This window comes from Cottoperca gobio, chromosome 3 (assembly GCF_900634415.1).
Source record: "Cottoperca gobio chromosome 3, fCotGob3.1, whole genome shotgun sequence".
NCBI classification, from domain to species: Eukaryota; Metazoa; Chordata; class Actinopteri; order Perciformes; family Bovichtidae; genus Cottoperca; species Cottoperca gobio.
Genome location: NC_041357.1, coordinates 25,417,661 through 25,437,426, shown reverse-complemented (window position 1 = coordinate 25,437,426; position 19,766 = coordinate 25,417,661). Strand labels below are relative to the sequence as shown.

Genomic DNA, 19,766 nt, shown 5'->3' with positions numbered 1-19,766 from the left:
CTCTAGTGGTGTTATCAAGAGACATAATTGCAGTGCATTGCCTGCTGATAGAATATAATGGCACCAAGCAGCCTATTGTCGCCCTGTGACTGACTAAAAGACTCTCTGCATGCAGGGCAGAAGACTGTCCACTTCACATCTTTCAAAGTGTATTTATTCAGTTTAAGAAAATATATTTCTTGTGTTTGGGCAACATTTATTATTGATTGTTGCTTTATGAATGCATCTCTTTAAATGAGAACAAATGAAACATGGATTATTGTCAACATTTATTGTTTTTGTCTTATAAACAGATCTAAAGTCATACAAGTGTCAAACTTGCAACAAAAGAAACACATTTCTCCTCTGCCACCAGAGGTTGACCTAGCCTTGTTTGGGCCAGTATTGCACTCTGGGTAATGTAGGCATGGTAAAAAGTGTGTACTCATGCAAACTCATGCAGCTTTTACACAGTCCTCTGGTCCGATCATTACGGATGGTCTGGAAACCAAAACCCAAGAGATCTAGTAGCTGAGGTCGATCATATAAAAGGCTTCAGGATACACCTTAGTCCATATATTTCATAACACAAATTTCAAAGAAATTTAAGGAAGTGAGATTAATAAAAATGGGATCAATTCGTCATTCTACTGTTAAAGACACGCTGTCACTTAACTCTTACATTGAATACATCTGTAGTGCTTAGAAAAAGTCTAAATTGGTCGACATACATGTCACATAAACGCTTTTTACAGAAAAAGATAAAGTTACAAATTAGATGGTACACTAGCGTCGCTGTAGTTTTAACCAATAGTCACTGCAGCCAAGGTTAGTTCAAATCAATCCATAACAGTTAAGTACAGTTTAATATTCCCTCTGTTGATTCAGTAGTCTGGTCTTTATGGCTTCTTTCTCGCTCGCTTTTTAAATGGCACCGCTACACTGCTGGAGGCCATCAACTCAATAAACATTGTGCATGCACATACACACATCTGTGTTAGCATAGCGCTAACACAGAGACTCATAAACTCTGAAAAGTCAAAACTCTTGTAGTGGTTAAGAGGGAAAATTTAGAAATATACAGAAAGAATCGTGTGCAGTAGTGGTTTGTACAGCCTCAAGTATGTCAGGATGAATATCTGTACAGTCATATGGGGAGGGGGGGGGGGGGCACACACATATAAAGAGCATTTAAATATACATGCATATTTGTCCAGGCTCCATACCATCTTGTCTCCACAACTAGCTATTACAGTAGGCGCAAATACATGCGTTTGACATCCACAAAGTCATTAGCCCAACATGAAGCTTTAGTGACTTCAGCTGCTTCACCAGTGGATCAACAAACTCCAACAGCAGCTTCAGGAGTGTCACGGCCAGCAGTGTCAGGTGTGTATTAATAATGGCAGATCGAGGGAAAGGGACAAGTTCACTAACTGTTTTAAGTGGCACTGGGATCAACTGGAAAAGCTGTTTCTACATGTAAAGCATTTTGGAGGCGAGTGCTCTTCAATGGGAGGTTAAATTACGGTGAGGAGGAGGAGGAGAAAGATGAAGGGGTAGTGGTCAGTTGCATAAGACCATGTGGACCTGCTGGCCATAGAAGGGGTGGTTGGAGCACTCAGCTATGGCCTGCCTGGCGATCTCCTCACTGTAGAAGGTGATCAATGCCTCGCCGCTGCACTGGCCGCTGAAGTTGTACAAGACAAGAACGGCGTCTGGCTGGAGCTGCAGAAAAAGAAAAAAGACAGGAGTCAAACACGGGAGACAGCAGGCGTCACTTGTTTTGATGCAGCTGCAGCGTGAAAACACCAGGGGGAGCCCACAAAGTCGAGGAGGAACAATGCCAAGATCATCTCATCAAACGGGTCCATTTAAGTAGAAAGAAGAGAAGAAAAAACAACGGATTAATGAGCAGAGACTAAAGAGCAGAAGCAGAACACATGCTGAAACCCACACGGCAGGTTGTGACGCCACACTCAGTAATTATCCGTAAGTATGCATGCATCGACGACTTGCATCAAAGTCAAGTTTGATGCAGGGAAAAAAAAAAAAAATCTGTTTCCTTAAAGACATGCAGATATGAAACAACTCACTGATCACATTATCAATGATGGAGGTAAAAGTCATTAAGTCTACATGTTAGAGAATTACAAGCCAGAGCAGGAGAGAGGGAGACATTCAGGACGCTCAATGGAAACAGTCGAGGTAGTGAGGCGGACCCTCGTTAGGAAACCATTTGCATGAGGTGGTTTAGTGTCGGAGGAGTGCTGAATCAACATCGACTGATAATGCAGTTTTCAGGTTTCCTAAATCAATACTTCTGTTAGCAGAGGCAGAATGTGAAAGTATCTTAATGTCTTTCTGTTCTGCTCAGTTCAGTGAGCAGTGCTTGGTATTTTAACTGTGTAGTTTGGTGAAATATAAATACACGTCTGTCTCTGGGGAAGAAGCATTCAAATAGTTCACCGTCACAGCAGAACATGGATGTGATTTAACAGTTTGATTCCTCCTCTCAGGGTCGAGTTGTGTAAGTGACCCTGCAGACAGATCGTCTGCCTCTGCTGCAGAAGTCAATGCACAATGGCCACCAAACACAGAATGTACAAAATGTCATGCAACATGCTAATCCTCTGCAGGAGGCGGTGCTGCCACAAGTCCAAGTTGTAAAACTGAACTGATAATCCACATTTGTGAATATAAGTGGAAGGCACAAGAATGGTCCAGAAGTCATATCTACAGTAACTTCTCCTGGTGAGGAAATGTATGACTGGTACACAGTTTTGACCTGTAGTCACTCCATCAGAGGTGTTAACAATAAAGCAAACAGCAGTTAAAAGTCCCTAATATATTTTATACATTCTGTGTTATGCGTTATTACTCAGGTGTCAGGACTCAGCACTCCTAACAGGCCTACAGGAGACACTTCAGTAATGAGGCAGATTGGTTTGGGAAGCAGCAGGACGACATGTCGGGTCAGGAGCTCAGAACCTTGTTGGCTAGATTGGGCATTCCTGTAGATTAGTGCGTCTGGCATGTGTGTAATGATTCATGTGTGCTGATGTGCTCTCATGGTAGGAACTTTAGAGAGAGCTTTTATGTCGCACAGACGATCCATAGTGAGCAAAGTTTCATGCTCGCCTTATTTAGGAAGCTACAATCTTTCTGCGAGATCTGCAGATTGCAAACAAACAAAAGTTTTTCTTTCCTCTGATCTGATTTCATTTAGATTCAGTGAGACAATAAGCATTGGTTTAGTGATTTGTGGGTTAAAAAAAAAAATGTCATTTAGATTTGAATTTAGATTTTTACATTGTGTGACAATTAAAAAAATATATACAAATACATCCAACTTTAACCTTGACCATCAAATCACCAACTCCGTGCTTACTGTGTAGTTTGATGCTAGTTTATTGCTGCATGTTGTGCATTAGCCTAAACATATAGATGTTATTTAAGTGTAGGAGATGCCCTCTCTGTCCACTCTGGTTCTCTGGGCTGGAGGCTCCTCTTACCTTGGGGTGAGTCCCTAAAGACAGAGCCATTCTTTGGGCTGAATCAGACTCCTGGCCTGTTCGCTCATCTGAACCATGCCGCTGTACTCGTCAGGGGCGTACTACAGATAGCATAATAATGAACGGACAGTCAGGGTTGGAGGCCTCCACATTGTTTGAACACATGAACAGTACACAGTTTTACAGACACACGAGATGCAGAAGTATACACTATCAAAAACAGACATCAAACCAGAAACACACACACACACACACACACACACACACACACACACACACACACACATTAGTGGCTGAACAGGCTAAAAATGAACACTGTGTTTAAGGGGCTGTCTGGGAAAGGACACTAGTATTGGTGTGGGAACTATTTTCTCACCCAGGACCAGTGTGTGAGACGCTACTGCAGACAGAAAAACACTCACTCTATCAGGATACAATTACAGTAGTTCAGCCAACAGTCATGACTGGAGTCAGATTTGCTCACACACACACTCACTCACACACACACACGCAATTATACTTCAGCATGTAAAGTTCCCCAGTGTGCAAGGTAAGAATTTGTTTTTTTTCTTATTTGGTGTGAATGTGATGCTACACACACAAAATATAGTGGTTGTATCCGTGCTAAATTACATACTTTATGAAAACCACCAAGCTCTGCGCCACAACAGCACAAGCCCTCCAGCTCAAACCCCACCCCTCTCCATCTTCACTCTCCTGACGTGCCAAACCGTCTGAAGCCACACCCGTCAGGGCTCATACCTGCTTCAGACGACTCCATCTAATTTGGATTGGCAGCGGAAAAATATGGCCAGCACAGAGAAGGGAGGAGAGGACAAGTGCACACACGTCTCTTAATTTAATCCTGTGGTGGGATTTTGCAATAAAATAAAAAAAAGCACCAATGGTAACAAATAAATCTTTCTGCTTTGAGAGCTCAGAGGTCCAACAGCACTAGGCTTTAAAATGTGGGGCTGCAGGATGTGGGAAGAGTTTGCAAGTCAACTAAATAAAGACACACACACACACACACACACACACACACACACACACACACACACACACACACACACACACACACGGCAGTTTTAATCCAAATGTGTGTGCATTTTACAAATAGAGCTAAAATCACTCCTACAGTTAAATAAAAATAATATCAGATTTTCTCTCTGAAACTTGGGTGGCAACCTTTTGCAGAACATGGCAACACAAATGCACACTGGACATCTTTGGGGGGCTCTTACATCCCTGCAAACACCAATGCACTTTTATATCTGTGCAACATGCGCTGACCTGGTATCCCTGGAAGAAGCTGAGAATGTCCTTGACTCCAGTGTTGTAGGGCAGGCCCTGCATCCGGACCAGGGCGCCTGGTTGAGACAGCACAGACGAGGCGGCGGCTACACCAGGGTGGGGTTGGGCTGCGACTGCTGCTGCCACTGCTCCAGGTGGGGCTGCAAAGTAGCCAACTGTGGATGGTGAAACTGGGGGGCTGGAGAGAGAGTACGCCAGGTGAAGGAAGGTAGAAGTTAGAAAGAACAAAAGAGGAATGCAGAAGGTACAAGTGAAAGGGACCTAGTGGCTGATGATGAACTAACCTGGGGTAGTAAGCCGTGTAGTTCATGTTCATGTTCATGTACAGGTGTGAATGAGGGGGGTAGTAGGCCAGAGTGTGAGGGCTGTGTGAGATGGTCTGAGGTACTCTGGGTGCAGCCAGCAGGGGGGGCTGATAGAGGGCAGCCTCAGAGAGCATGGCAGGTGGGGTGGGGAAGGCAGCGTAGGCTGTGGGGGGAGATAGACCTGCAGAAACAGACAAAGATAATCTCACGATGCGTTCAGTACATGCACGGTCCTGCCAGTGCTTCAGTGCATGTATGAAGGAGTAAAGGAATAGTTACAACATGCTGCATGGGGATTTCAACAGGCTACAAACTAAATATTATATCTTAAGCCAGTCACTTAATAACCTTAAAAAATATACCAATTCTTACAACAACAAGGAAGTTCAAGCTCACTAAAGATAATTCTGAAACTACTATATAAGATTGGTTGTTTCTACTGAGCAGCTAGATAAATAAACATGTCCTTCAGGCCATCATCCCTACAATGAAAACACACACAAATGCCAGTATACATGTATTTACACACAAACAGCCAGCATCAGTGTGAGGCTGTGGGGCGCTGTGGTCTCCCTCAGTGCCAACAGACACACAACACTGCTGACCTTGTGGAGGCTGAAGTGATTCCAGGTTAGTAACTACACGCAAAAAGAAAATCACCAGAACTCTAATGTTAGTCGGTGAAAGACGAAACCAACTTTCTCAGGAAACTACTTAATGAATCCAAGATAAACATTGTAAATATTTGTTAATCAATAACCAGTAAAAAGAAACACAGAAGAGTAAAAATGGAAAAGAAGCTGCTCTCTAGTGGCTGCCAATCACAATCTAATCTCCTGCACCAGATATGAGCCATAAGAGAGCAAAGTGCACAGAGTTGGATTCAGTCCAGTCTCAGCTGGCATCATTGTTCAAAGGAAGACAGACGTAGCTGTATGGTATAGATTAATACAAAATGTCTAGGATATGAAATCAGAGAAATAAGATCGCTTGAATCCAAATCGACTGGAGTTCAGTGGCACAATGCAGACATGAAGCATGTTCTTCTAGCTCACGCAGCATTTATAGGGAGCTCAGTGTCCCTATAAATATACATTATACAAAACAAAACCATCCAAACATTGTTTAAATCACAAATGCACTATGAACAAAGGAGGGTTAATTGGTGGTTTGATGAATCGCCTTACAGGGAAGCTTGCAGGGTGGAGGGGAGAGGCCGCTGCGGTTCAGGGTTCCTCCCATCAGCACGATGCTCATCTCCTCTGTGGAGCACTGGAACACCTCGACGTAACGGTCCTTCATGGTCTTTTTATGGCACTTCTGGGCCACAATAAACGACTTGTCGGGTGATTTCATTTGGATGAAAGCGTCACCAGAGGGCCGACCCTGCAGAGAGGAAACAGACAGAATGACAGACAGTGAGCACAAGAGTACCCAACAAATCTGCCATAGATTGTGTCTGAAGAAAAGAAATGTAGATGTGCTTGAAAACACCTTCAGGATCTAACTATAGAGACTTCTGATAGAGACGTGAGGGTGCAATATAACATGGTGTTAAGACAAGTGGAGCTTTACAGTTACATGTGCCTGAGCTCACGAGGCCCCACCAGTCTGACCTGTTGGTTGAGGACCATGTGGACTCCATGGGGTTTGATGTCCACGGTGTTCTCTCCCATGAACTCCAGGATATCTTCAATGCCCGCAGTGTAGGGCAGGCCACGGAGGCGGACACAGTCGCGAGTGCTGCTGGCCGCTGGAAGGTAGGGCTGGGCCAGGACCGGGACAGGCACGATGGGGGAAGGGGGCAGTGTGGAGATCAGAGGCGCAGGACATATAGCGGTTCAGGACCTGGAAAACAAAGAAGATGACAGTTATGAATCAAAAAGTCAAGTTCATTTTACACCAGTCTCAACAGAGAACCCTTTCCAGAAGAAGAAGAAGAAGAAGAAGAAGAAGAAGAAGAAGAAGAAGAAGAAGAAGAAGAAGAGTACGGTTTACTTATGAACATTCACAGCAAACAGGAACGAGCTGAAGGTCAAAAGGTTCACAGCCGTTTCTCAGGGTACAAAACAATATACATAGTGCAATAATAAATATTTAATTTTCACTTGTGCAAACTTGATGTCTCAACTGTTTCGTCACATTCTTCCGGTACCCTGTTGGCTCACTTTTCTACTTTGTCATGACATCAGTAGTTTAGAAGTGTTCTGCTGTGGTCAGCTCATGACTGTATTACACGTAGAAAGAGAACTTATGTTTTTATTGTCCATTGAGGCCATTTCTCAAGAAGACACTTTAATTAAATGTGTCTTCACATTTATCATAGTTTGTTATGTCAGATGGTCCTCTCATTACCAAAGAAAACATGCGCGTCATGTTTGTTTCTTCATAGTCTTAATGTTATTTTGAAACATTTCTAGAATTACACAACCCTAACCTAAATGTTTTAAGCTCATTGCACAGGGGAACTTAAAACTAAACCTTTAATAACAATAAAACAGGACCTATTGCTCCATACACAACACCCAAGAACTCTGTATTACATGCATTTTGAATCCTTTGATGCGACTGAAAGAAGTTACCTGTTGCACTTCGGCCGCCGTACTCCGAAACAGCTCGATGTACCGCTTCCCCAGGATCTGCTTGTGCTTCTTCAGGGCATTCTGGGCGTACTCCTCACAAGAGAAGAGCACGAAGGCGTCGCCAGTGGGCCGTCCGTCAGGGTACTTGACAAAGAGCAGACCCTCGGCACCATCTGTAACTGGGCTCTCCGGACCAAGGAAGGAGAGCACTTCCTGGGGTGTGGCGGTGAATGGCAACCCCCGCATACGGATAATCACCTGGTTCTCTTTGGACAGGAACTGTGCCACCTCGTTGGATGTACCTAGAGTCAGAGGACAGCAATGATACCTCCTGAGCCACAGCCACCATGACAACACACCACATGAGTGGGCGATTTGGCTTAAATCATCTAATCGGGATGAATCTAAAATGTTATACTGCGACATCAATACACATCCTGATATTATACATTTTCAGCTTACATCATTTGGCCAAGTCGCTCCTAATAAGTTTAGCATATTAGCATGCCAACAGTTGTTCATTAACTTTAAACAAAGAACAGTTGAGGTTGATGGAAATGTCATGAATTTGCATTTATGTGACAATGCAGCGCCGTCTTGTCTGCTTGAACTATTTGCTTAAAGTCCAATGTGCTGTAAATCTGTACCGATCTTATTTGAGTAAAGTCCACAGTCAGACTTGCAGCCACTGTAAGTTATCTGCCCTGTGTGATTGTGTTTCTTTGTCTGCTATCTCTGTACTGTGTCGCTGGTGGCTGCTGCTCTGTGGTCCAGAGACCTCGGGCCCTGCCTTTGTCTCTTCACACCCCCTTTGTATCAGCACTGAGCCAGTCCTTTCACCGGCCGTCAGCCGGCTCCCCCTCAGGGGAGTGCAGCTCGAGGCCGAGCTGAACAGGTGAGCTGCTGTTAGCCGAGAGTTAAATTTCTCTCCAATTGGCCTCTGAAGGGTTGGGATGGGGATGAGGAGGTGAGGAAGGGATGGGAGGGGGGAGGCAGTGGGGAAAGCTCCTCACAAAGCGTCTTTCATTAGTCCCAGTTAAGCTGCAGGAGAGTCACTGGGATGAGGCAAATACACAGGTAATAGGAGAGCGAGCCGGAGAGCAAATGAGATCCCCGGTTTTACGGTCACTAAAGAGCTGCTCTTCTACAGATGTGGTCTTGTTTTTCCTCAAAGATGCGGGAAGCCATGAAATAAAAGTCTCCCTCACACTAACAGAAAGCCTTTCACTATAAGTGCTCATACAAACATGGGAAGGAGAAGAGAGGGGAAAAGATCTGAAATCTAACCTCCAGCAATCTTGAGGAATTCCTCTCCTGTGGCCTTGTACACCTGAGAAGACCAGAGGAAAACTCCACGTCAGTATTAAAGAACATCATTTAGTTGAGAAGACAGACTCACATCAAACTACCTTAAAAAGTGTGTGTTCAGCTAAGCATATGCTAAAACCTCACAAAACAAAAACACTGCGGTATGAATGAACAAGAAGTAAATGCTCAATTTAACCTCGATGTAGCGGCTGCCCATGTGATGCTTGTGGCGTTCGAGGGCCAAGTCCCGGTGTTCTGAGTTGATAAAACGAACTAAGGCCTCGCCGTTCCTCCTGCCTTGAGCGTTAAGACACAGGGCCACACCGCCCCTGAAACAAGAAGGTGCACAGACACATGCATGAGTACCAACTCAGTTAATGTGGTCACAAATAAAACTTCAGCAGAGCTCACGTTTCTTTCTGACACGGGTCTTCCGGCAAATCCCCACAAAAATATGAAATGAGAGCTATAGCTTATATATTTGAAGCCTAACTATGTTGAAAGCTGCAGCAGAAGTTTAAATAAAGTTAATTTGAGTATTGGTGCTATTGGAATATGTCGTTCAAGTCCAACATACTTGGCAATACTGAGGCCTTTAAAGAAGCGAGCGATGTCTTGGTCTGAGGACTGCCATGGAAGCCCCCGCGCTCGGATCACAGTCTCGCTGTCCACCGGCTCCGTCTTGCTGCTGAAGGAGAATTCAGTTTATTTTTTGACATTCTTACTATATTAAGTGAATAAGAATAATTAGAACAGATCACTTTGGTTAAATGTGATCAGATTGTGCACAGACTGCAGACACGGAGGCCACTCACAGTAAGTGCTTAACACAGTAACACATGATTAAATGTCAGGGGGTTGTCACAGTGATCCCGCCCGTCTGAGAGAGGCAGGATTTGGTGTTCTGCTACTAGATAGCCAGGTAAGCACTTGATGGCAAAGTTGGGACAGCTTTAATGACACACTTGTGGTTTCCTTGTTGCTGTAATACATGCGAAGGGCCTGAGGCCTGAGAGCTGAATATGGCTGGAGGGGGGAGGGGTTCTCAGTCTGTACACAAAAGACTAAAACAGGTGTGGTGGCAACAAAGATGGAGTGAGAGACATCTATTGAAAAGGTTCATACATACCATGTGCCGGAATCAAACTTGTACGTCACCGTTTCAACACGGGAGAACTTGTGGTCTAAAAGAAAAAAGGTGCATGATTTAGTGCATTATGAGGGTCCGAAACAAGGATCTCTGTGGTGAACAGGTTCACTGCCAAGCGGTGCGCTGTTTTAAGCCCTCTACATTCCTGCTACCTGTCACACCCAAAGACATACTTGGCTGTTATTAAGGGGGTAAAGCCAGAGGCAACTGCCACAGTCAAGATAGAAGAGGTCTGATTAAAGTTTGATTTATTTGCACTGAAACTCTTACATCCATCCTGCAGTGTATCATCTAATGTAGTTTAGAAGAGTTTCTGTCTCGTTAACTAGAAACAATCAATGACCAACAAACTACCAAACGGTCGAGGTAAAAGTGTTCTCACGGAACAGTTTGGGCTTTGTTACAGTTTCCATACAAATACAAACAGGCAACATGTGTAAAATATAAAGACTTCAGTTTGGCACATTTTGATTTTATAAACCAAAAACCATGAGGTAGTCAGAGTAGGTAAACACACAGCAATAACTGCTTGCAAACAGTGCATGCCACGTCATTGTTCACATGTATTTTTCTGCACAGGTAGTTCAGAGTTTGAGCTCAGATCACTTATTTACAAATACCCTTTTTCCACTAAATTTAGCCGGGTTTAAAAAACTAAAAACAGTCGATAGACCGCGTTCTCATTGAGAGTAGACGAGCACGCCTTTCAGCAATTGTGTCCGAGTGGACAAAGAGTCGCAGGAGTTACAGACGACACACAGCATCGTGCTAGAAAAAAGGGCCGCGAATTAGCGTTTCCATCACTGCCGATAAAATACCTTCATCCTGCAGGATCAGAATTAATGCCGATTGTTACTTTTCCCACTAAAGACAAAAGCCAGATGTTAGTGGGAGTGTTGTTGTCCAGTGGGAAAGGGGATTACGTTTGGTGGTTACTTACTGTAGGGCTCAGCCAGGATGTGGAGTGTCAGCTGCACCATGCTGCACACCTCCCTCGCCCCCATCGACTGCTCCGACACAGCAGGGAGACCAACATCTACACACAGTTAAGGACACTTAACTATTTTGACTTTGTGGTACTTGATGTGCCATGCTGAGAGTATTTAGTGCCTACTTCCCTTTGCATTAGTAAGCCTATACAAAGAACAAGCCTAGATACAGTTCTGCTAATCAAACATTAACAATGTTCCTTGTATCTTCCCTGAAATATACACTTAAAAGCAGCATTTCTAAAGATCAAGATGTGACGACTAGTAAAGGATGCATTCCAGCATGGAGGCTGGTGTGAGCTTCTGCGCAGGGCTGGCGTTGGGGCAGCATTCCTGAAACTCCTTGTTCACGTCCACAAACGAAAAGAAACATTCAGGAAGGACAAGATTCTGAAAAGGAAACGACAAAGGATTCAGTATGACACATTAGGCACAGCAGGAAGCCAGCGGACACCTGAGCTCATGCGCACACCTTCTTGTGTCAGAGTTATAACCAGGAACACAAAAAAGGAGGAAATAATAATATTTAAAATTAAATTAATTATATCTTCAAATGTAGCATTGACCACATTCATGAGGGAGATACATCCTACCATTAAAGTTCATCACATTTAACTTTAAAAATTAACTAGTTATATACACGTTTAAGGTTAAGACGCCATCGTTTATCTGGAGCCATGAACACAGAAAGCCAAAGCATGACATGACATCTTGTGTTTTACCATCAAGCAACTAACATTCTCCAATTCAAAACACTTGCTGCAGAGCCTTATGTTTCAGGCGGTTCTGCAAAAACAATGATATGCTACAGAACACAGTTTTATTTTGGATCTGAAAATCCTAAAATGTTGCTTTATGGGTAAAAAACGTGCGTCTGCATCAACAGCAGGTACCATCACCTTTTGGGAAGCTTCAGGGTGGAGGGCTTGCCTGATGACTAGGGCACTGTCGACACAAAGTGTGAAAGAGCTTCTGCCGAGGCTTTTCACTTCTGAAGACACCGACTGCTGGAACTGTTTAATGACACAGAGAGGACGGAGACAATTAAACACTGATTTTATTACAACAATATATTTCAGAATTTGCACCTATGACAGGAAAGCAGGACTGTCTGTATATAATCTGATCATACCCTAAATATACACAAGTGTCTTTGTTTGGATCATTTCACTCACTTTACAAACATTTAGTGAAAATGTTAAATATGTATTATGCAAACACCCCCCACTGAAAGTGAGAATTGCACAGTGTGCTCTAATCTAAAAGGCATACAGGTGAAGGTGGTGTCGTGTTTGACATTTGACTGTCTAACAGGTCTCAGTGTTTGTCTAGCGAGGGAGGGAGCAGACAAAGAAGAGGAATGATCACATCACTAATCACAGTTTTCTCTCAGCACGACAAACAGTCACAGCCGGATGAGGAAAAACAACTCGTACGAGTCCATCCGGCCTCCACTTCACGTAAACGCTGATATTTACAACACCCAACACTACATACCAGCAACTCCCACATATGTACCCGTGTATTTATAACTACCACGTTTAATGAGCCCTAGTCCTTGTGTTGTGTCAACCTGCTTTGCATTATTTAACTGTCAACAGAAGCCATCACTTCAATACGCACCGAGGCAAATGATATCTGAGGTCACAGGACTGCGTAGGGTTGTGACGGTAGGATATTTTCAATGTTTGATAACCGTCCATCGATTACAATGAAAAGGAATGAGAACAGAATTATAAACCTGGTAAAAAAAAAAAGAACGTGTATGCAACTATAACATGAGCACGTTAGTTTACATGTTAGCAGCACAAATGAAAAATAACATCAGCTGTGAGGTTTTAAAATAATGTCCCAGGATTATTAACATATACTGTTGGTGCTCCTGTCTGTACCCTATACAAATAAAATAAACACAGCGATAGAGCCTTCAAATACTATAATCTTATAAAGTTAGACATTGAAGTCCTCCGTTGAAAACAAGTTTCCCTCAAAGTCACCTCGATAAGTGCAAAATTAGACCGTCTGCGTGTGAGGGCACCTAAAACCTGATGACTGCCTAGTTTCACATGGCCACTGGCTATATATGACTGATCTTCAGACAGTCAGAGAGTATTACAGATGCATGTTGAGGCATGCTACTTAACAGTCATGCAGGGCTATTTGGCAACGCTTACCAGCTGCTGACAGGGGAACAAATGCTTTCGGGTTAGATTAAGGGGGTTTCGGGGTGGCTGGACAGAAACCTAAACGAATCATCGATTTAAAAAAGAAGAAAAACAAAACAGTTGGGTATTTGCAGAGGGCCCACGAACACATGCAGACGTGTAAAAAGGGTCACTGAACTTTGTGCTAATGTATAAAAGTTATTTTAAATACTTGAGTTCTTTGCCACGGACACTAACTACCATTCTTTCAACTTCTCCCTCTTTCACCTTACACGTTTCTGCAATTGTCCAGGTCATGGTCATGTGAAAATGGGAGTTGCACTTCAACATCTAGCAGTATAGAGCTTCCAACAAGGGAAAGGAACGCAGCAACACATCCAGATAAAGCACCACAAAGTTCTCAGGTATGATGGTGTTTTACAATTAGAGTGAGTGAGTGAGTGCATCACATGAGATGCAGACGGCTCATGTGTTAGAGGTGGGAAGATGTCAGCTGTCAAACAGCGTTACGTGGATATAATGTGTAGCAGTAATTACACCTACACCTAAAGGTAGGTCACGACTAACTGTTTGCGAGAACGATAGGTGAACAGGAACATTTTGCTCCATGTAACCAACAATATAAGTAAAAGGTGGAACCCAGAAACAATGAACACAGAGGACAAATCTATTTCAGGTGCTTTAATTACAATGTTTACAATATAAAGTCATAGAATTAACTAGATGTCTTGACAACATCAAATCTATTCGCCCTTTTATTTTTAGTTCAACAAGCATAATGAACTGCTAAACTAAAAAAACAATATAGCACCTCAGCAGCACACCTTGTATTAAAACAACGATCGCTATGAATGGAGTCGAGGAAGTAGAAAACAAGTAGTACAAGGACAATTGTGGGATTTAAATCCCTCAACATGTATTCCCTCATTCATTGAATGTGCATCATTTCCCAATTTTTATTCTCCGGGAGAGTTGCATAGTTCTGAAAGCTCTGAAATACTAACAATAAAACTGGCATCTTCTTTAATCCCACTTAATACTCGAAGCTTTCATTGTTCCAACAGTGAAAACAGAAATCCAAAACTATGATATCCTAAAGTTGTGTCGATTAATCCAGCGGCACATTTTAGGCACAGCCTGCAGCACAGTTTCATGTGTACAGTGATCACAGGGCTAATGTTTGCTCATAGCTGTGCAGGCAGCTCCACCTTGTTCAATTACTAAAGCTGGATTACCGAGAGAAAAGCAATGTTTTTAGATGACGTAGTGGCACACCCACTCCCTTTCTCTCTACGGTGTCGAAAACCAGTTTAAATTGAGCAAACAAGCTGAACAGAAGACACATCTTACACTGACAGATGATTGGTAGAGACAACAAGCCAGAGACAAACTCACGAACCGACCAGAGAAGAAAGTCAGTGCTTCCGCGTCAAATGAGCTACATTTCATTTGCAATGAGCATGAGGTAATAAATATAGTTCTTCACATGAAAGTTTTTATGTGCAATGTATGAAATACATTATTATATTATGAATTATTCATGTTCCAACTTCTACTAAGTTTTCCTGTAACCTTTGCAACCTGCTGCCAATAAACATGCTGTACAACTTAAACAAATAATAAATGAAGAATGACACAATCTTTGTTATCATAACCTGACACGTTCGGCTCGGCTGTAACGAATTGGCAGCCAATTTTAAACCGAAGTCACACTTTCTGTATGATAATAGGAAGAAAAAGTAACTTATTCTTGCTCAATTCAAAAGCAACATCTGTACCAACACATACTATGGACCCACATTTCTTTAAAAGCAACTTTCAGTCTCAGTCTACGCTCTGAAAACACACCTCCACAGATGAGGGGGAGGAAGTGGCCTTTGAACATGGTGCTATCACAGTTTGCTGTCCAGTGTAGCCGGACTGTTTGTATGCCGAGGTGAGGTGGAGGTGGCTGAAACACATTCTGATAAGAGCAGCAGGGAGTGTCAGAGCAGTCCCTGTGGTAACTGTTAAAAAGGCTCCTAAAGTCAAAAGCACACACATGCCACTACGGCGCATTAGCGCGTCTCATGAGAGAGTGCTGCTTGCATTCTGAATGATCATTTCTAACCGGGCAAAAACAAACACAGGTAACAGATAATCGTGTAAAAGACACAGTTTTCACTGGCCATGTGTATTCTTCACCATTATGAGCATGTACAGGAACAATCACTGACTGAAATCTATGTTTAAAACTGAATAAAAAGTTTCCAGTGTGTAAAAGTCACACACACACATACACACAGTAAGAGACACTGTTGTCTCACTGCACCATTAGTCTCAAAAATATCTCTTCCAGCTGCTGCGTAGCTTACAGTATACTATACTTATAGAACATTATTCGTAATGAAGTAATGAGACTTGATTCTGAAGTAATCATGTTATTGCAGTATATTCTCCTCCTGTAACGTAACGTGTGAGTGTAAACACAGTCATTGTAGCAACAGTGACAAAACATAAATTATTTTAAGATCTTTTTATAGGGAGGTATTAACTTGACATGTTGTTCTTAGGAATCCTCAACCACACCCAGCTGAGCAATGACTTCATCATTGTAGTTTTGGGTTCACATGTTACAATATGGTTGCCTTTCTAAGCAAGCACCGAATCAGTAACTTAAAGTCAACGCCGAGGCCAGTAGTAGTTCTGGCTGTGGTTTGAAACCATTGAAGAACTGTCACAACAACAACAACAACGACGACGATGATGAGGTGTTTCAGGTCTCGCATCACATGCAGCTCCCTACAAGCTGTGACATGCCATCCATCAGCCCACACCCAGGAACTGAACTGCAGGCACGACACACACACACCCACGCACACACACCCACACACACGATGTGATAAAAGTGTCACAGCTAACAGTCATAAACACATGTGCTCGAGTCATCTATAGCCATCATCTTACACATCAATCTATTCTGACAGAGCTACGATACAGGTTATTTAGTCACCCTTAGGTGTTCTTTATACATCTTTTTTAAATACCTATGGAGTCTATTCTCATGTAAATTAGCAGTTTAAATGTTTTGAACTATTGACTGCTGAGCTTTCTGATCCCAGTTCTAAACCCTGCGTTTTTTTAACATCAATGTTGTACGTGTATTTGGTTTCCTGCCATGTAGTGACTTTAACTATGGGAATGAGGAACGCAAATGAATGTTCATGACATTTCATTTGTGGAGCTTCTGTCATCACTGCACAGTGTGTACTGTAGGATCTTTACTGTGCATTAATCTGAGCTACTGAACATGGTTGGAGGGGGTAAAAAAAGAGAATGGGACTCAACATTATGCCCATTTAGTCTACATCTAGAAATTGGCTCATTTACAACATTTCATAAATACCCAGTGGGTACACCTACATGTCAATAAGACAAAAGATCCAAGTGCATGTGTAACAGAAGGTCATACAAAAAGATATTGGACTCTCACATTCACAACATTATGCAGTTTAGCTGGAAAATTGTATGGAAGCCAAGTGTTAAAAAGCCCCGCTAATCCCTCTAACCTTCTCTCCCTTAATAAATCGTTCACTAAACAAAACCAACGAATGTCCTTGGGGGTTCTGACAACACAGGTCAATATGACAAGCCCACCAACAAGAGGCAGCTGCTTGTTTCCCTTCTATCATTGAATAAGTTGGAATCTAAAGAAAGCACACACACACACACACACACACACACACACACACACACACACACACACACACACACACACACACACACACACACACACACACACACACACACACACACACACACACACACACACACACACACACACACACACACACACACACACACACACACACACACACACACACACACACACACTTCTAAACTGCAATTCTTTACAACATTTCAAAACTACCTGGAAACATGTCCATGACGTCCCAGTATCTACACTCTCTAAACTAATCTTAAGAATGACCAATAGTGAGAGAAAGTAACCGATGAGACAAAGGTTTGAAAGGAACAAACTGATTGCTTGGGTTAATATTTGAAGGTTCAGCACACAAACTAACCTACAGTGGAGCTGCAGTCTGACCAGGTCAGTCTGAGGCACAAATAACTTCAGCGTTTGGATCAAGTTCCAGTGAAAGTTTAACTGTTTTAGGCTACGCATCGACTGTCGTACCCCCAGCGGCATCATTGCTTTGCATTTCAAAAAAGGAAACACTATTTTCATTTCATTACCCAAACCAACCTGCTTGTGCCTGCACAGTATATAAAACCACAGCAGCAGTAATGTAGAATGATAATGCGTTGTTGTTTTTATTTTAAAACTATGACATGCTGGAGAGGTGGGAAAGGTGGAGTCATTGCAAACAAACACTGATGCAAAGGTGGTTGAAAAACATGTTTGGCAACACAAGCACCTTTGTCGAAACACACCTCCTGACAGGGAGGAACCAGAAAGCGAATTCACGTCTTGGCCGTGTGCCGCGCTGAGGATGAAGCCTAAGATCGGAAAGGCTCTCCTCTCGTCTGTCCTGCAGTCTAAAACAGAGGTGCGGTCCCAGGTAAACATTCCGCCTTCCAGATGTCTGCAGCATGCATCAGGCCGAGACAAGACTAGACCTGCGACTCCTCCTTATCTCCAGGTGCCCCGGGCTCTGCCCATCCTAGCCCTTGAGCTTCTACAAACTGTCAGCAGAGTTTAACTGTCAGGGCCAAACCAATGACGCATCTCAACCAGGTGGAAGACGATTTCTCTAAAAGGTCATCAGGGAAATTTGACACTTCTCACATTAACTTAAAGCTCAATACAGAGTCAGGCTTGTCACGTCTCATCTCGCTCTGGGGATAAACTGTCAGAGGAAAGTTGGCTCGGTTTAATTAGCTTGAGAGTTTAATTTAATGGTACGGACGGCGGAGATTTTTTATGAGCGGTTGTTGGGGGTTTTCATACTGTAGAAATTAATTACACCATTGAGGTTTTTTCAAATTATGATGGAAAACTGAGCTCCAGGACTTTTAAGGCCTATTTTACATGGGAAAAGGGTTTTTGGGCAGGCAGGTTCAAGTCCAGGAATAGATATCTCCCCACAATAATAATAATAATAATAATAATAATAATAATAATAATAATACATAGGTATTGTGTGTACATGTGTGTATTCCAGACCTATGTCTGTGTCTGTCGAACAACGAAGTGAAAAAACTGAATTTCCCCAAGAGGGATTAGTAAAGTAGAACTTCTTCTTAAAGTTTCCTTAAATGCACCTCAAGTGACCAGTTAAGACTCACCTGTTGCAGAACTGTGTCCAGGGGGTCAGCTTTGAGGAGGTCGTCCACAGTCAGCCCAGTCTCCTCTTTACACACGTCTGTCAGCTCCAAAGAGTCTGGCTTGACAAGATATCTATGCAGCTTCCCGACCTGTAAATGGATTTAGCGGTTCACGGCACAGAATACAGCGTCGAGAAAAATAAAAAGCTAATTTATGGCAAGTTACAGACTATTACCCCCCACATTCAGGAAATGAACGCTTACAAAAAGTAAAACAACTGACAATGTAGTTGCAAAAAAGCACTTAATTGTCAATACAAGCGTTGTTTATATCAAGAAGCTGACATGCTAAACCAAAACGGTGTGTTTTATCCATTAGCTGAAACTACAGTCCTCACCTGCTTGTTAAATGTTGGTCGCACACCTGTAATAGGTGAGCTAACAAGACGGCTGGACGGACAATTGATGTAGCGTTAGCTAGCATCAGAGAAAAGCAGGTTACAGACGGCTTCAGGGATCACACCATGTTGATTTAAATGTCAAACATACTGTTCCACTACAGGTAAACACTATGCCACAAACACTTCTGGGTACATAAGAAACCGTACAACGAACGAACGGGTCAGAAAGGTCCGTACCTTTTTCTCATGTAGATCCACAATTTGCCACACCAAGAGAATTATTTCCCTCTCATCCGAACCCAGTTTACCCCCATTTGCACCAGCTGTTGCCCCAAAGAACACCACCAGAGTATCACTGTGCGAAGCCATCAGGGACCACAAGGGTAAAAACTACAATTAAAGCAAAGATTAAAATAAAAATAACACAAGGGTTCCACCTTTTTCCAAGTGATAAGAAGAGCGAACAAAAGGGCTCAATTGAGGTAAACGGAGAGAGAAAAGGGGGGAGAGATTATTTTCAGAGGAGCCACGAAAGAGTTTGCGGTCAGAGACTCTACCTGTTGAAGTACTTGAGTGTGCTCTATCCAGAGATACTGGTTTAACTGGTAAAGAAGGGTGGAAATCCGTGTTTCTTTCACACGAACTCCATAACAAGCCCTGGAGTTTTTTTTCCTCCTCTCCTTTCTATTTTTTTCCCCCTGAGTTACCTGTGTGGCCCGGCCTCTGCGCGAGGAGAGTTCTAGAGGCCTCGCCTATTGGCTGGTTTGGAAAGGTGAGGGCGGGAGTTTGG

At 42.9% G+C, this 19,766-nt stretch overlaps 1 protein-coding gene across 1 annotated transcript; it reads right to left on the bottom strand.

Moving 5' to 3' along the window:
* Positions 1–256: 256 nt before the first annotated feature.
* Positions 257–19,691, bottom strand: esrp2 (epithelial splicing regulatory protein 2). The gene is given in 16 exon segments (XM_029454424.1): positions 257–1,707; positions 4,788–4,986; positions 5,093–5,294; positions 6,301–6,499; positions 6,730–6,939; positions 6,941–6,961; positions 7,696–7,997; positions 8,983–9,025; positions 9,200–9,332; positions 9,581–9,691; positions 10,133–10,187; positions 11,094–11,189; positions 11,418–11,532; positions 12,042–12,155; positions 18,597–18,725; positions 19,214–19,691. Coding segments are annotated over 16 exon segments (2,223 nt in total). The 5' UTR covers positions 19,346–19,691; the 3' UTR covers positions 257–1,545.
* Positions 19,692–19,766: the final 75 nt, after the last annotated feature.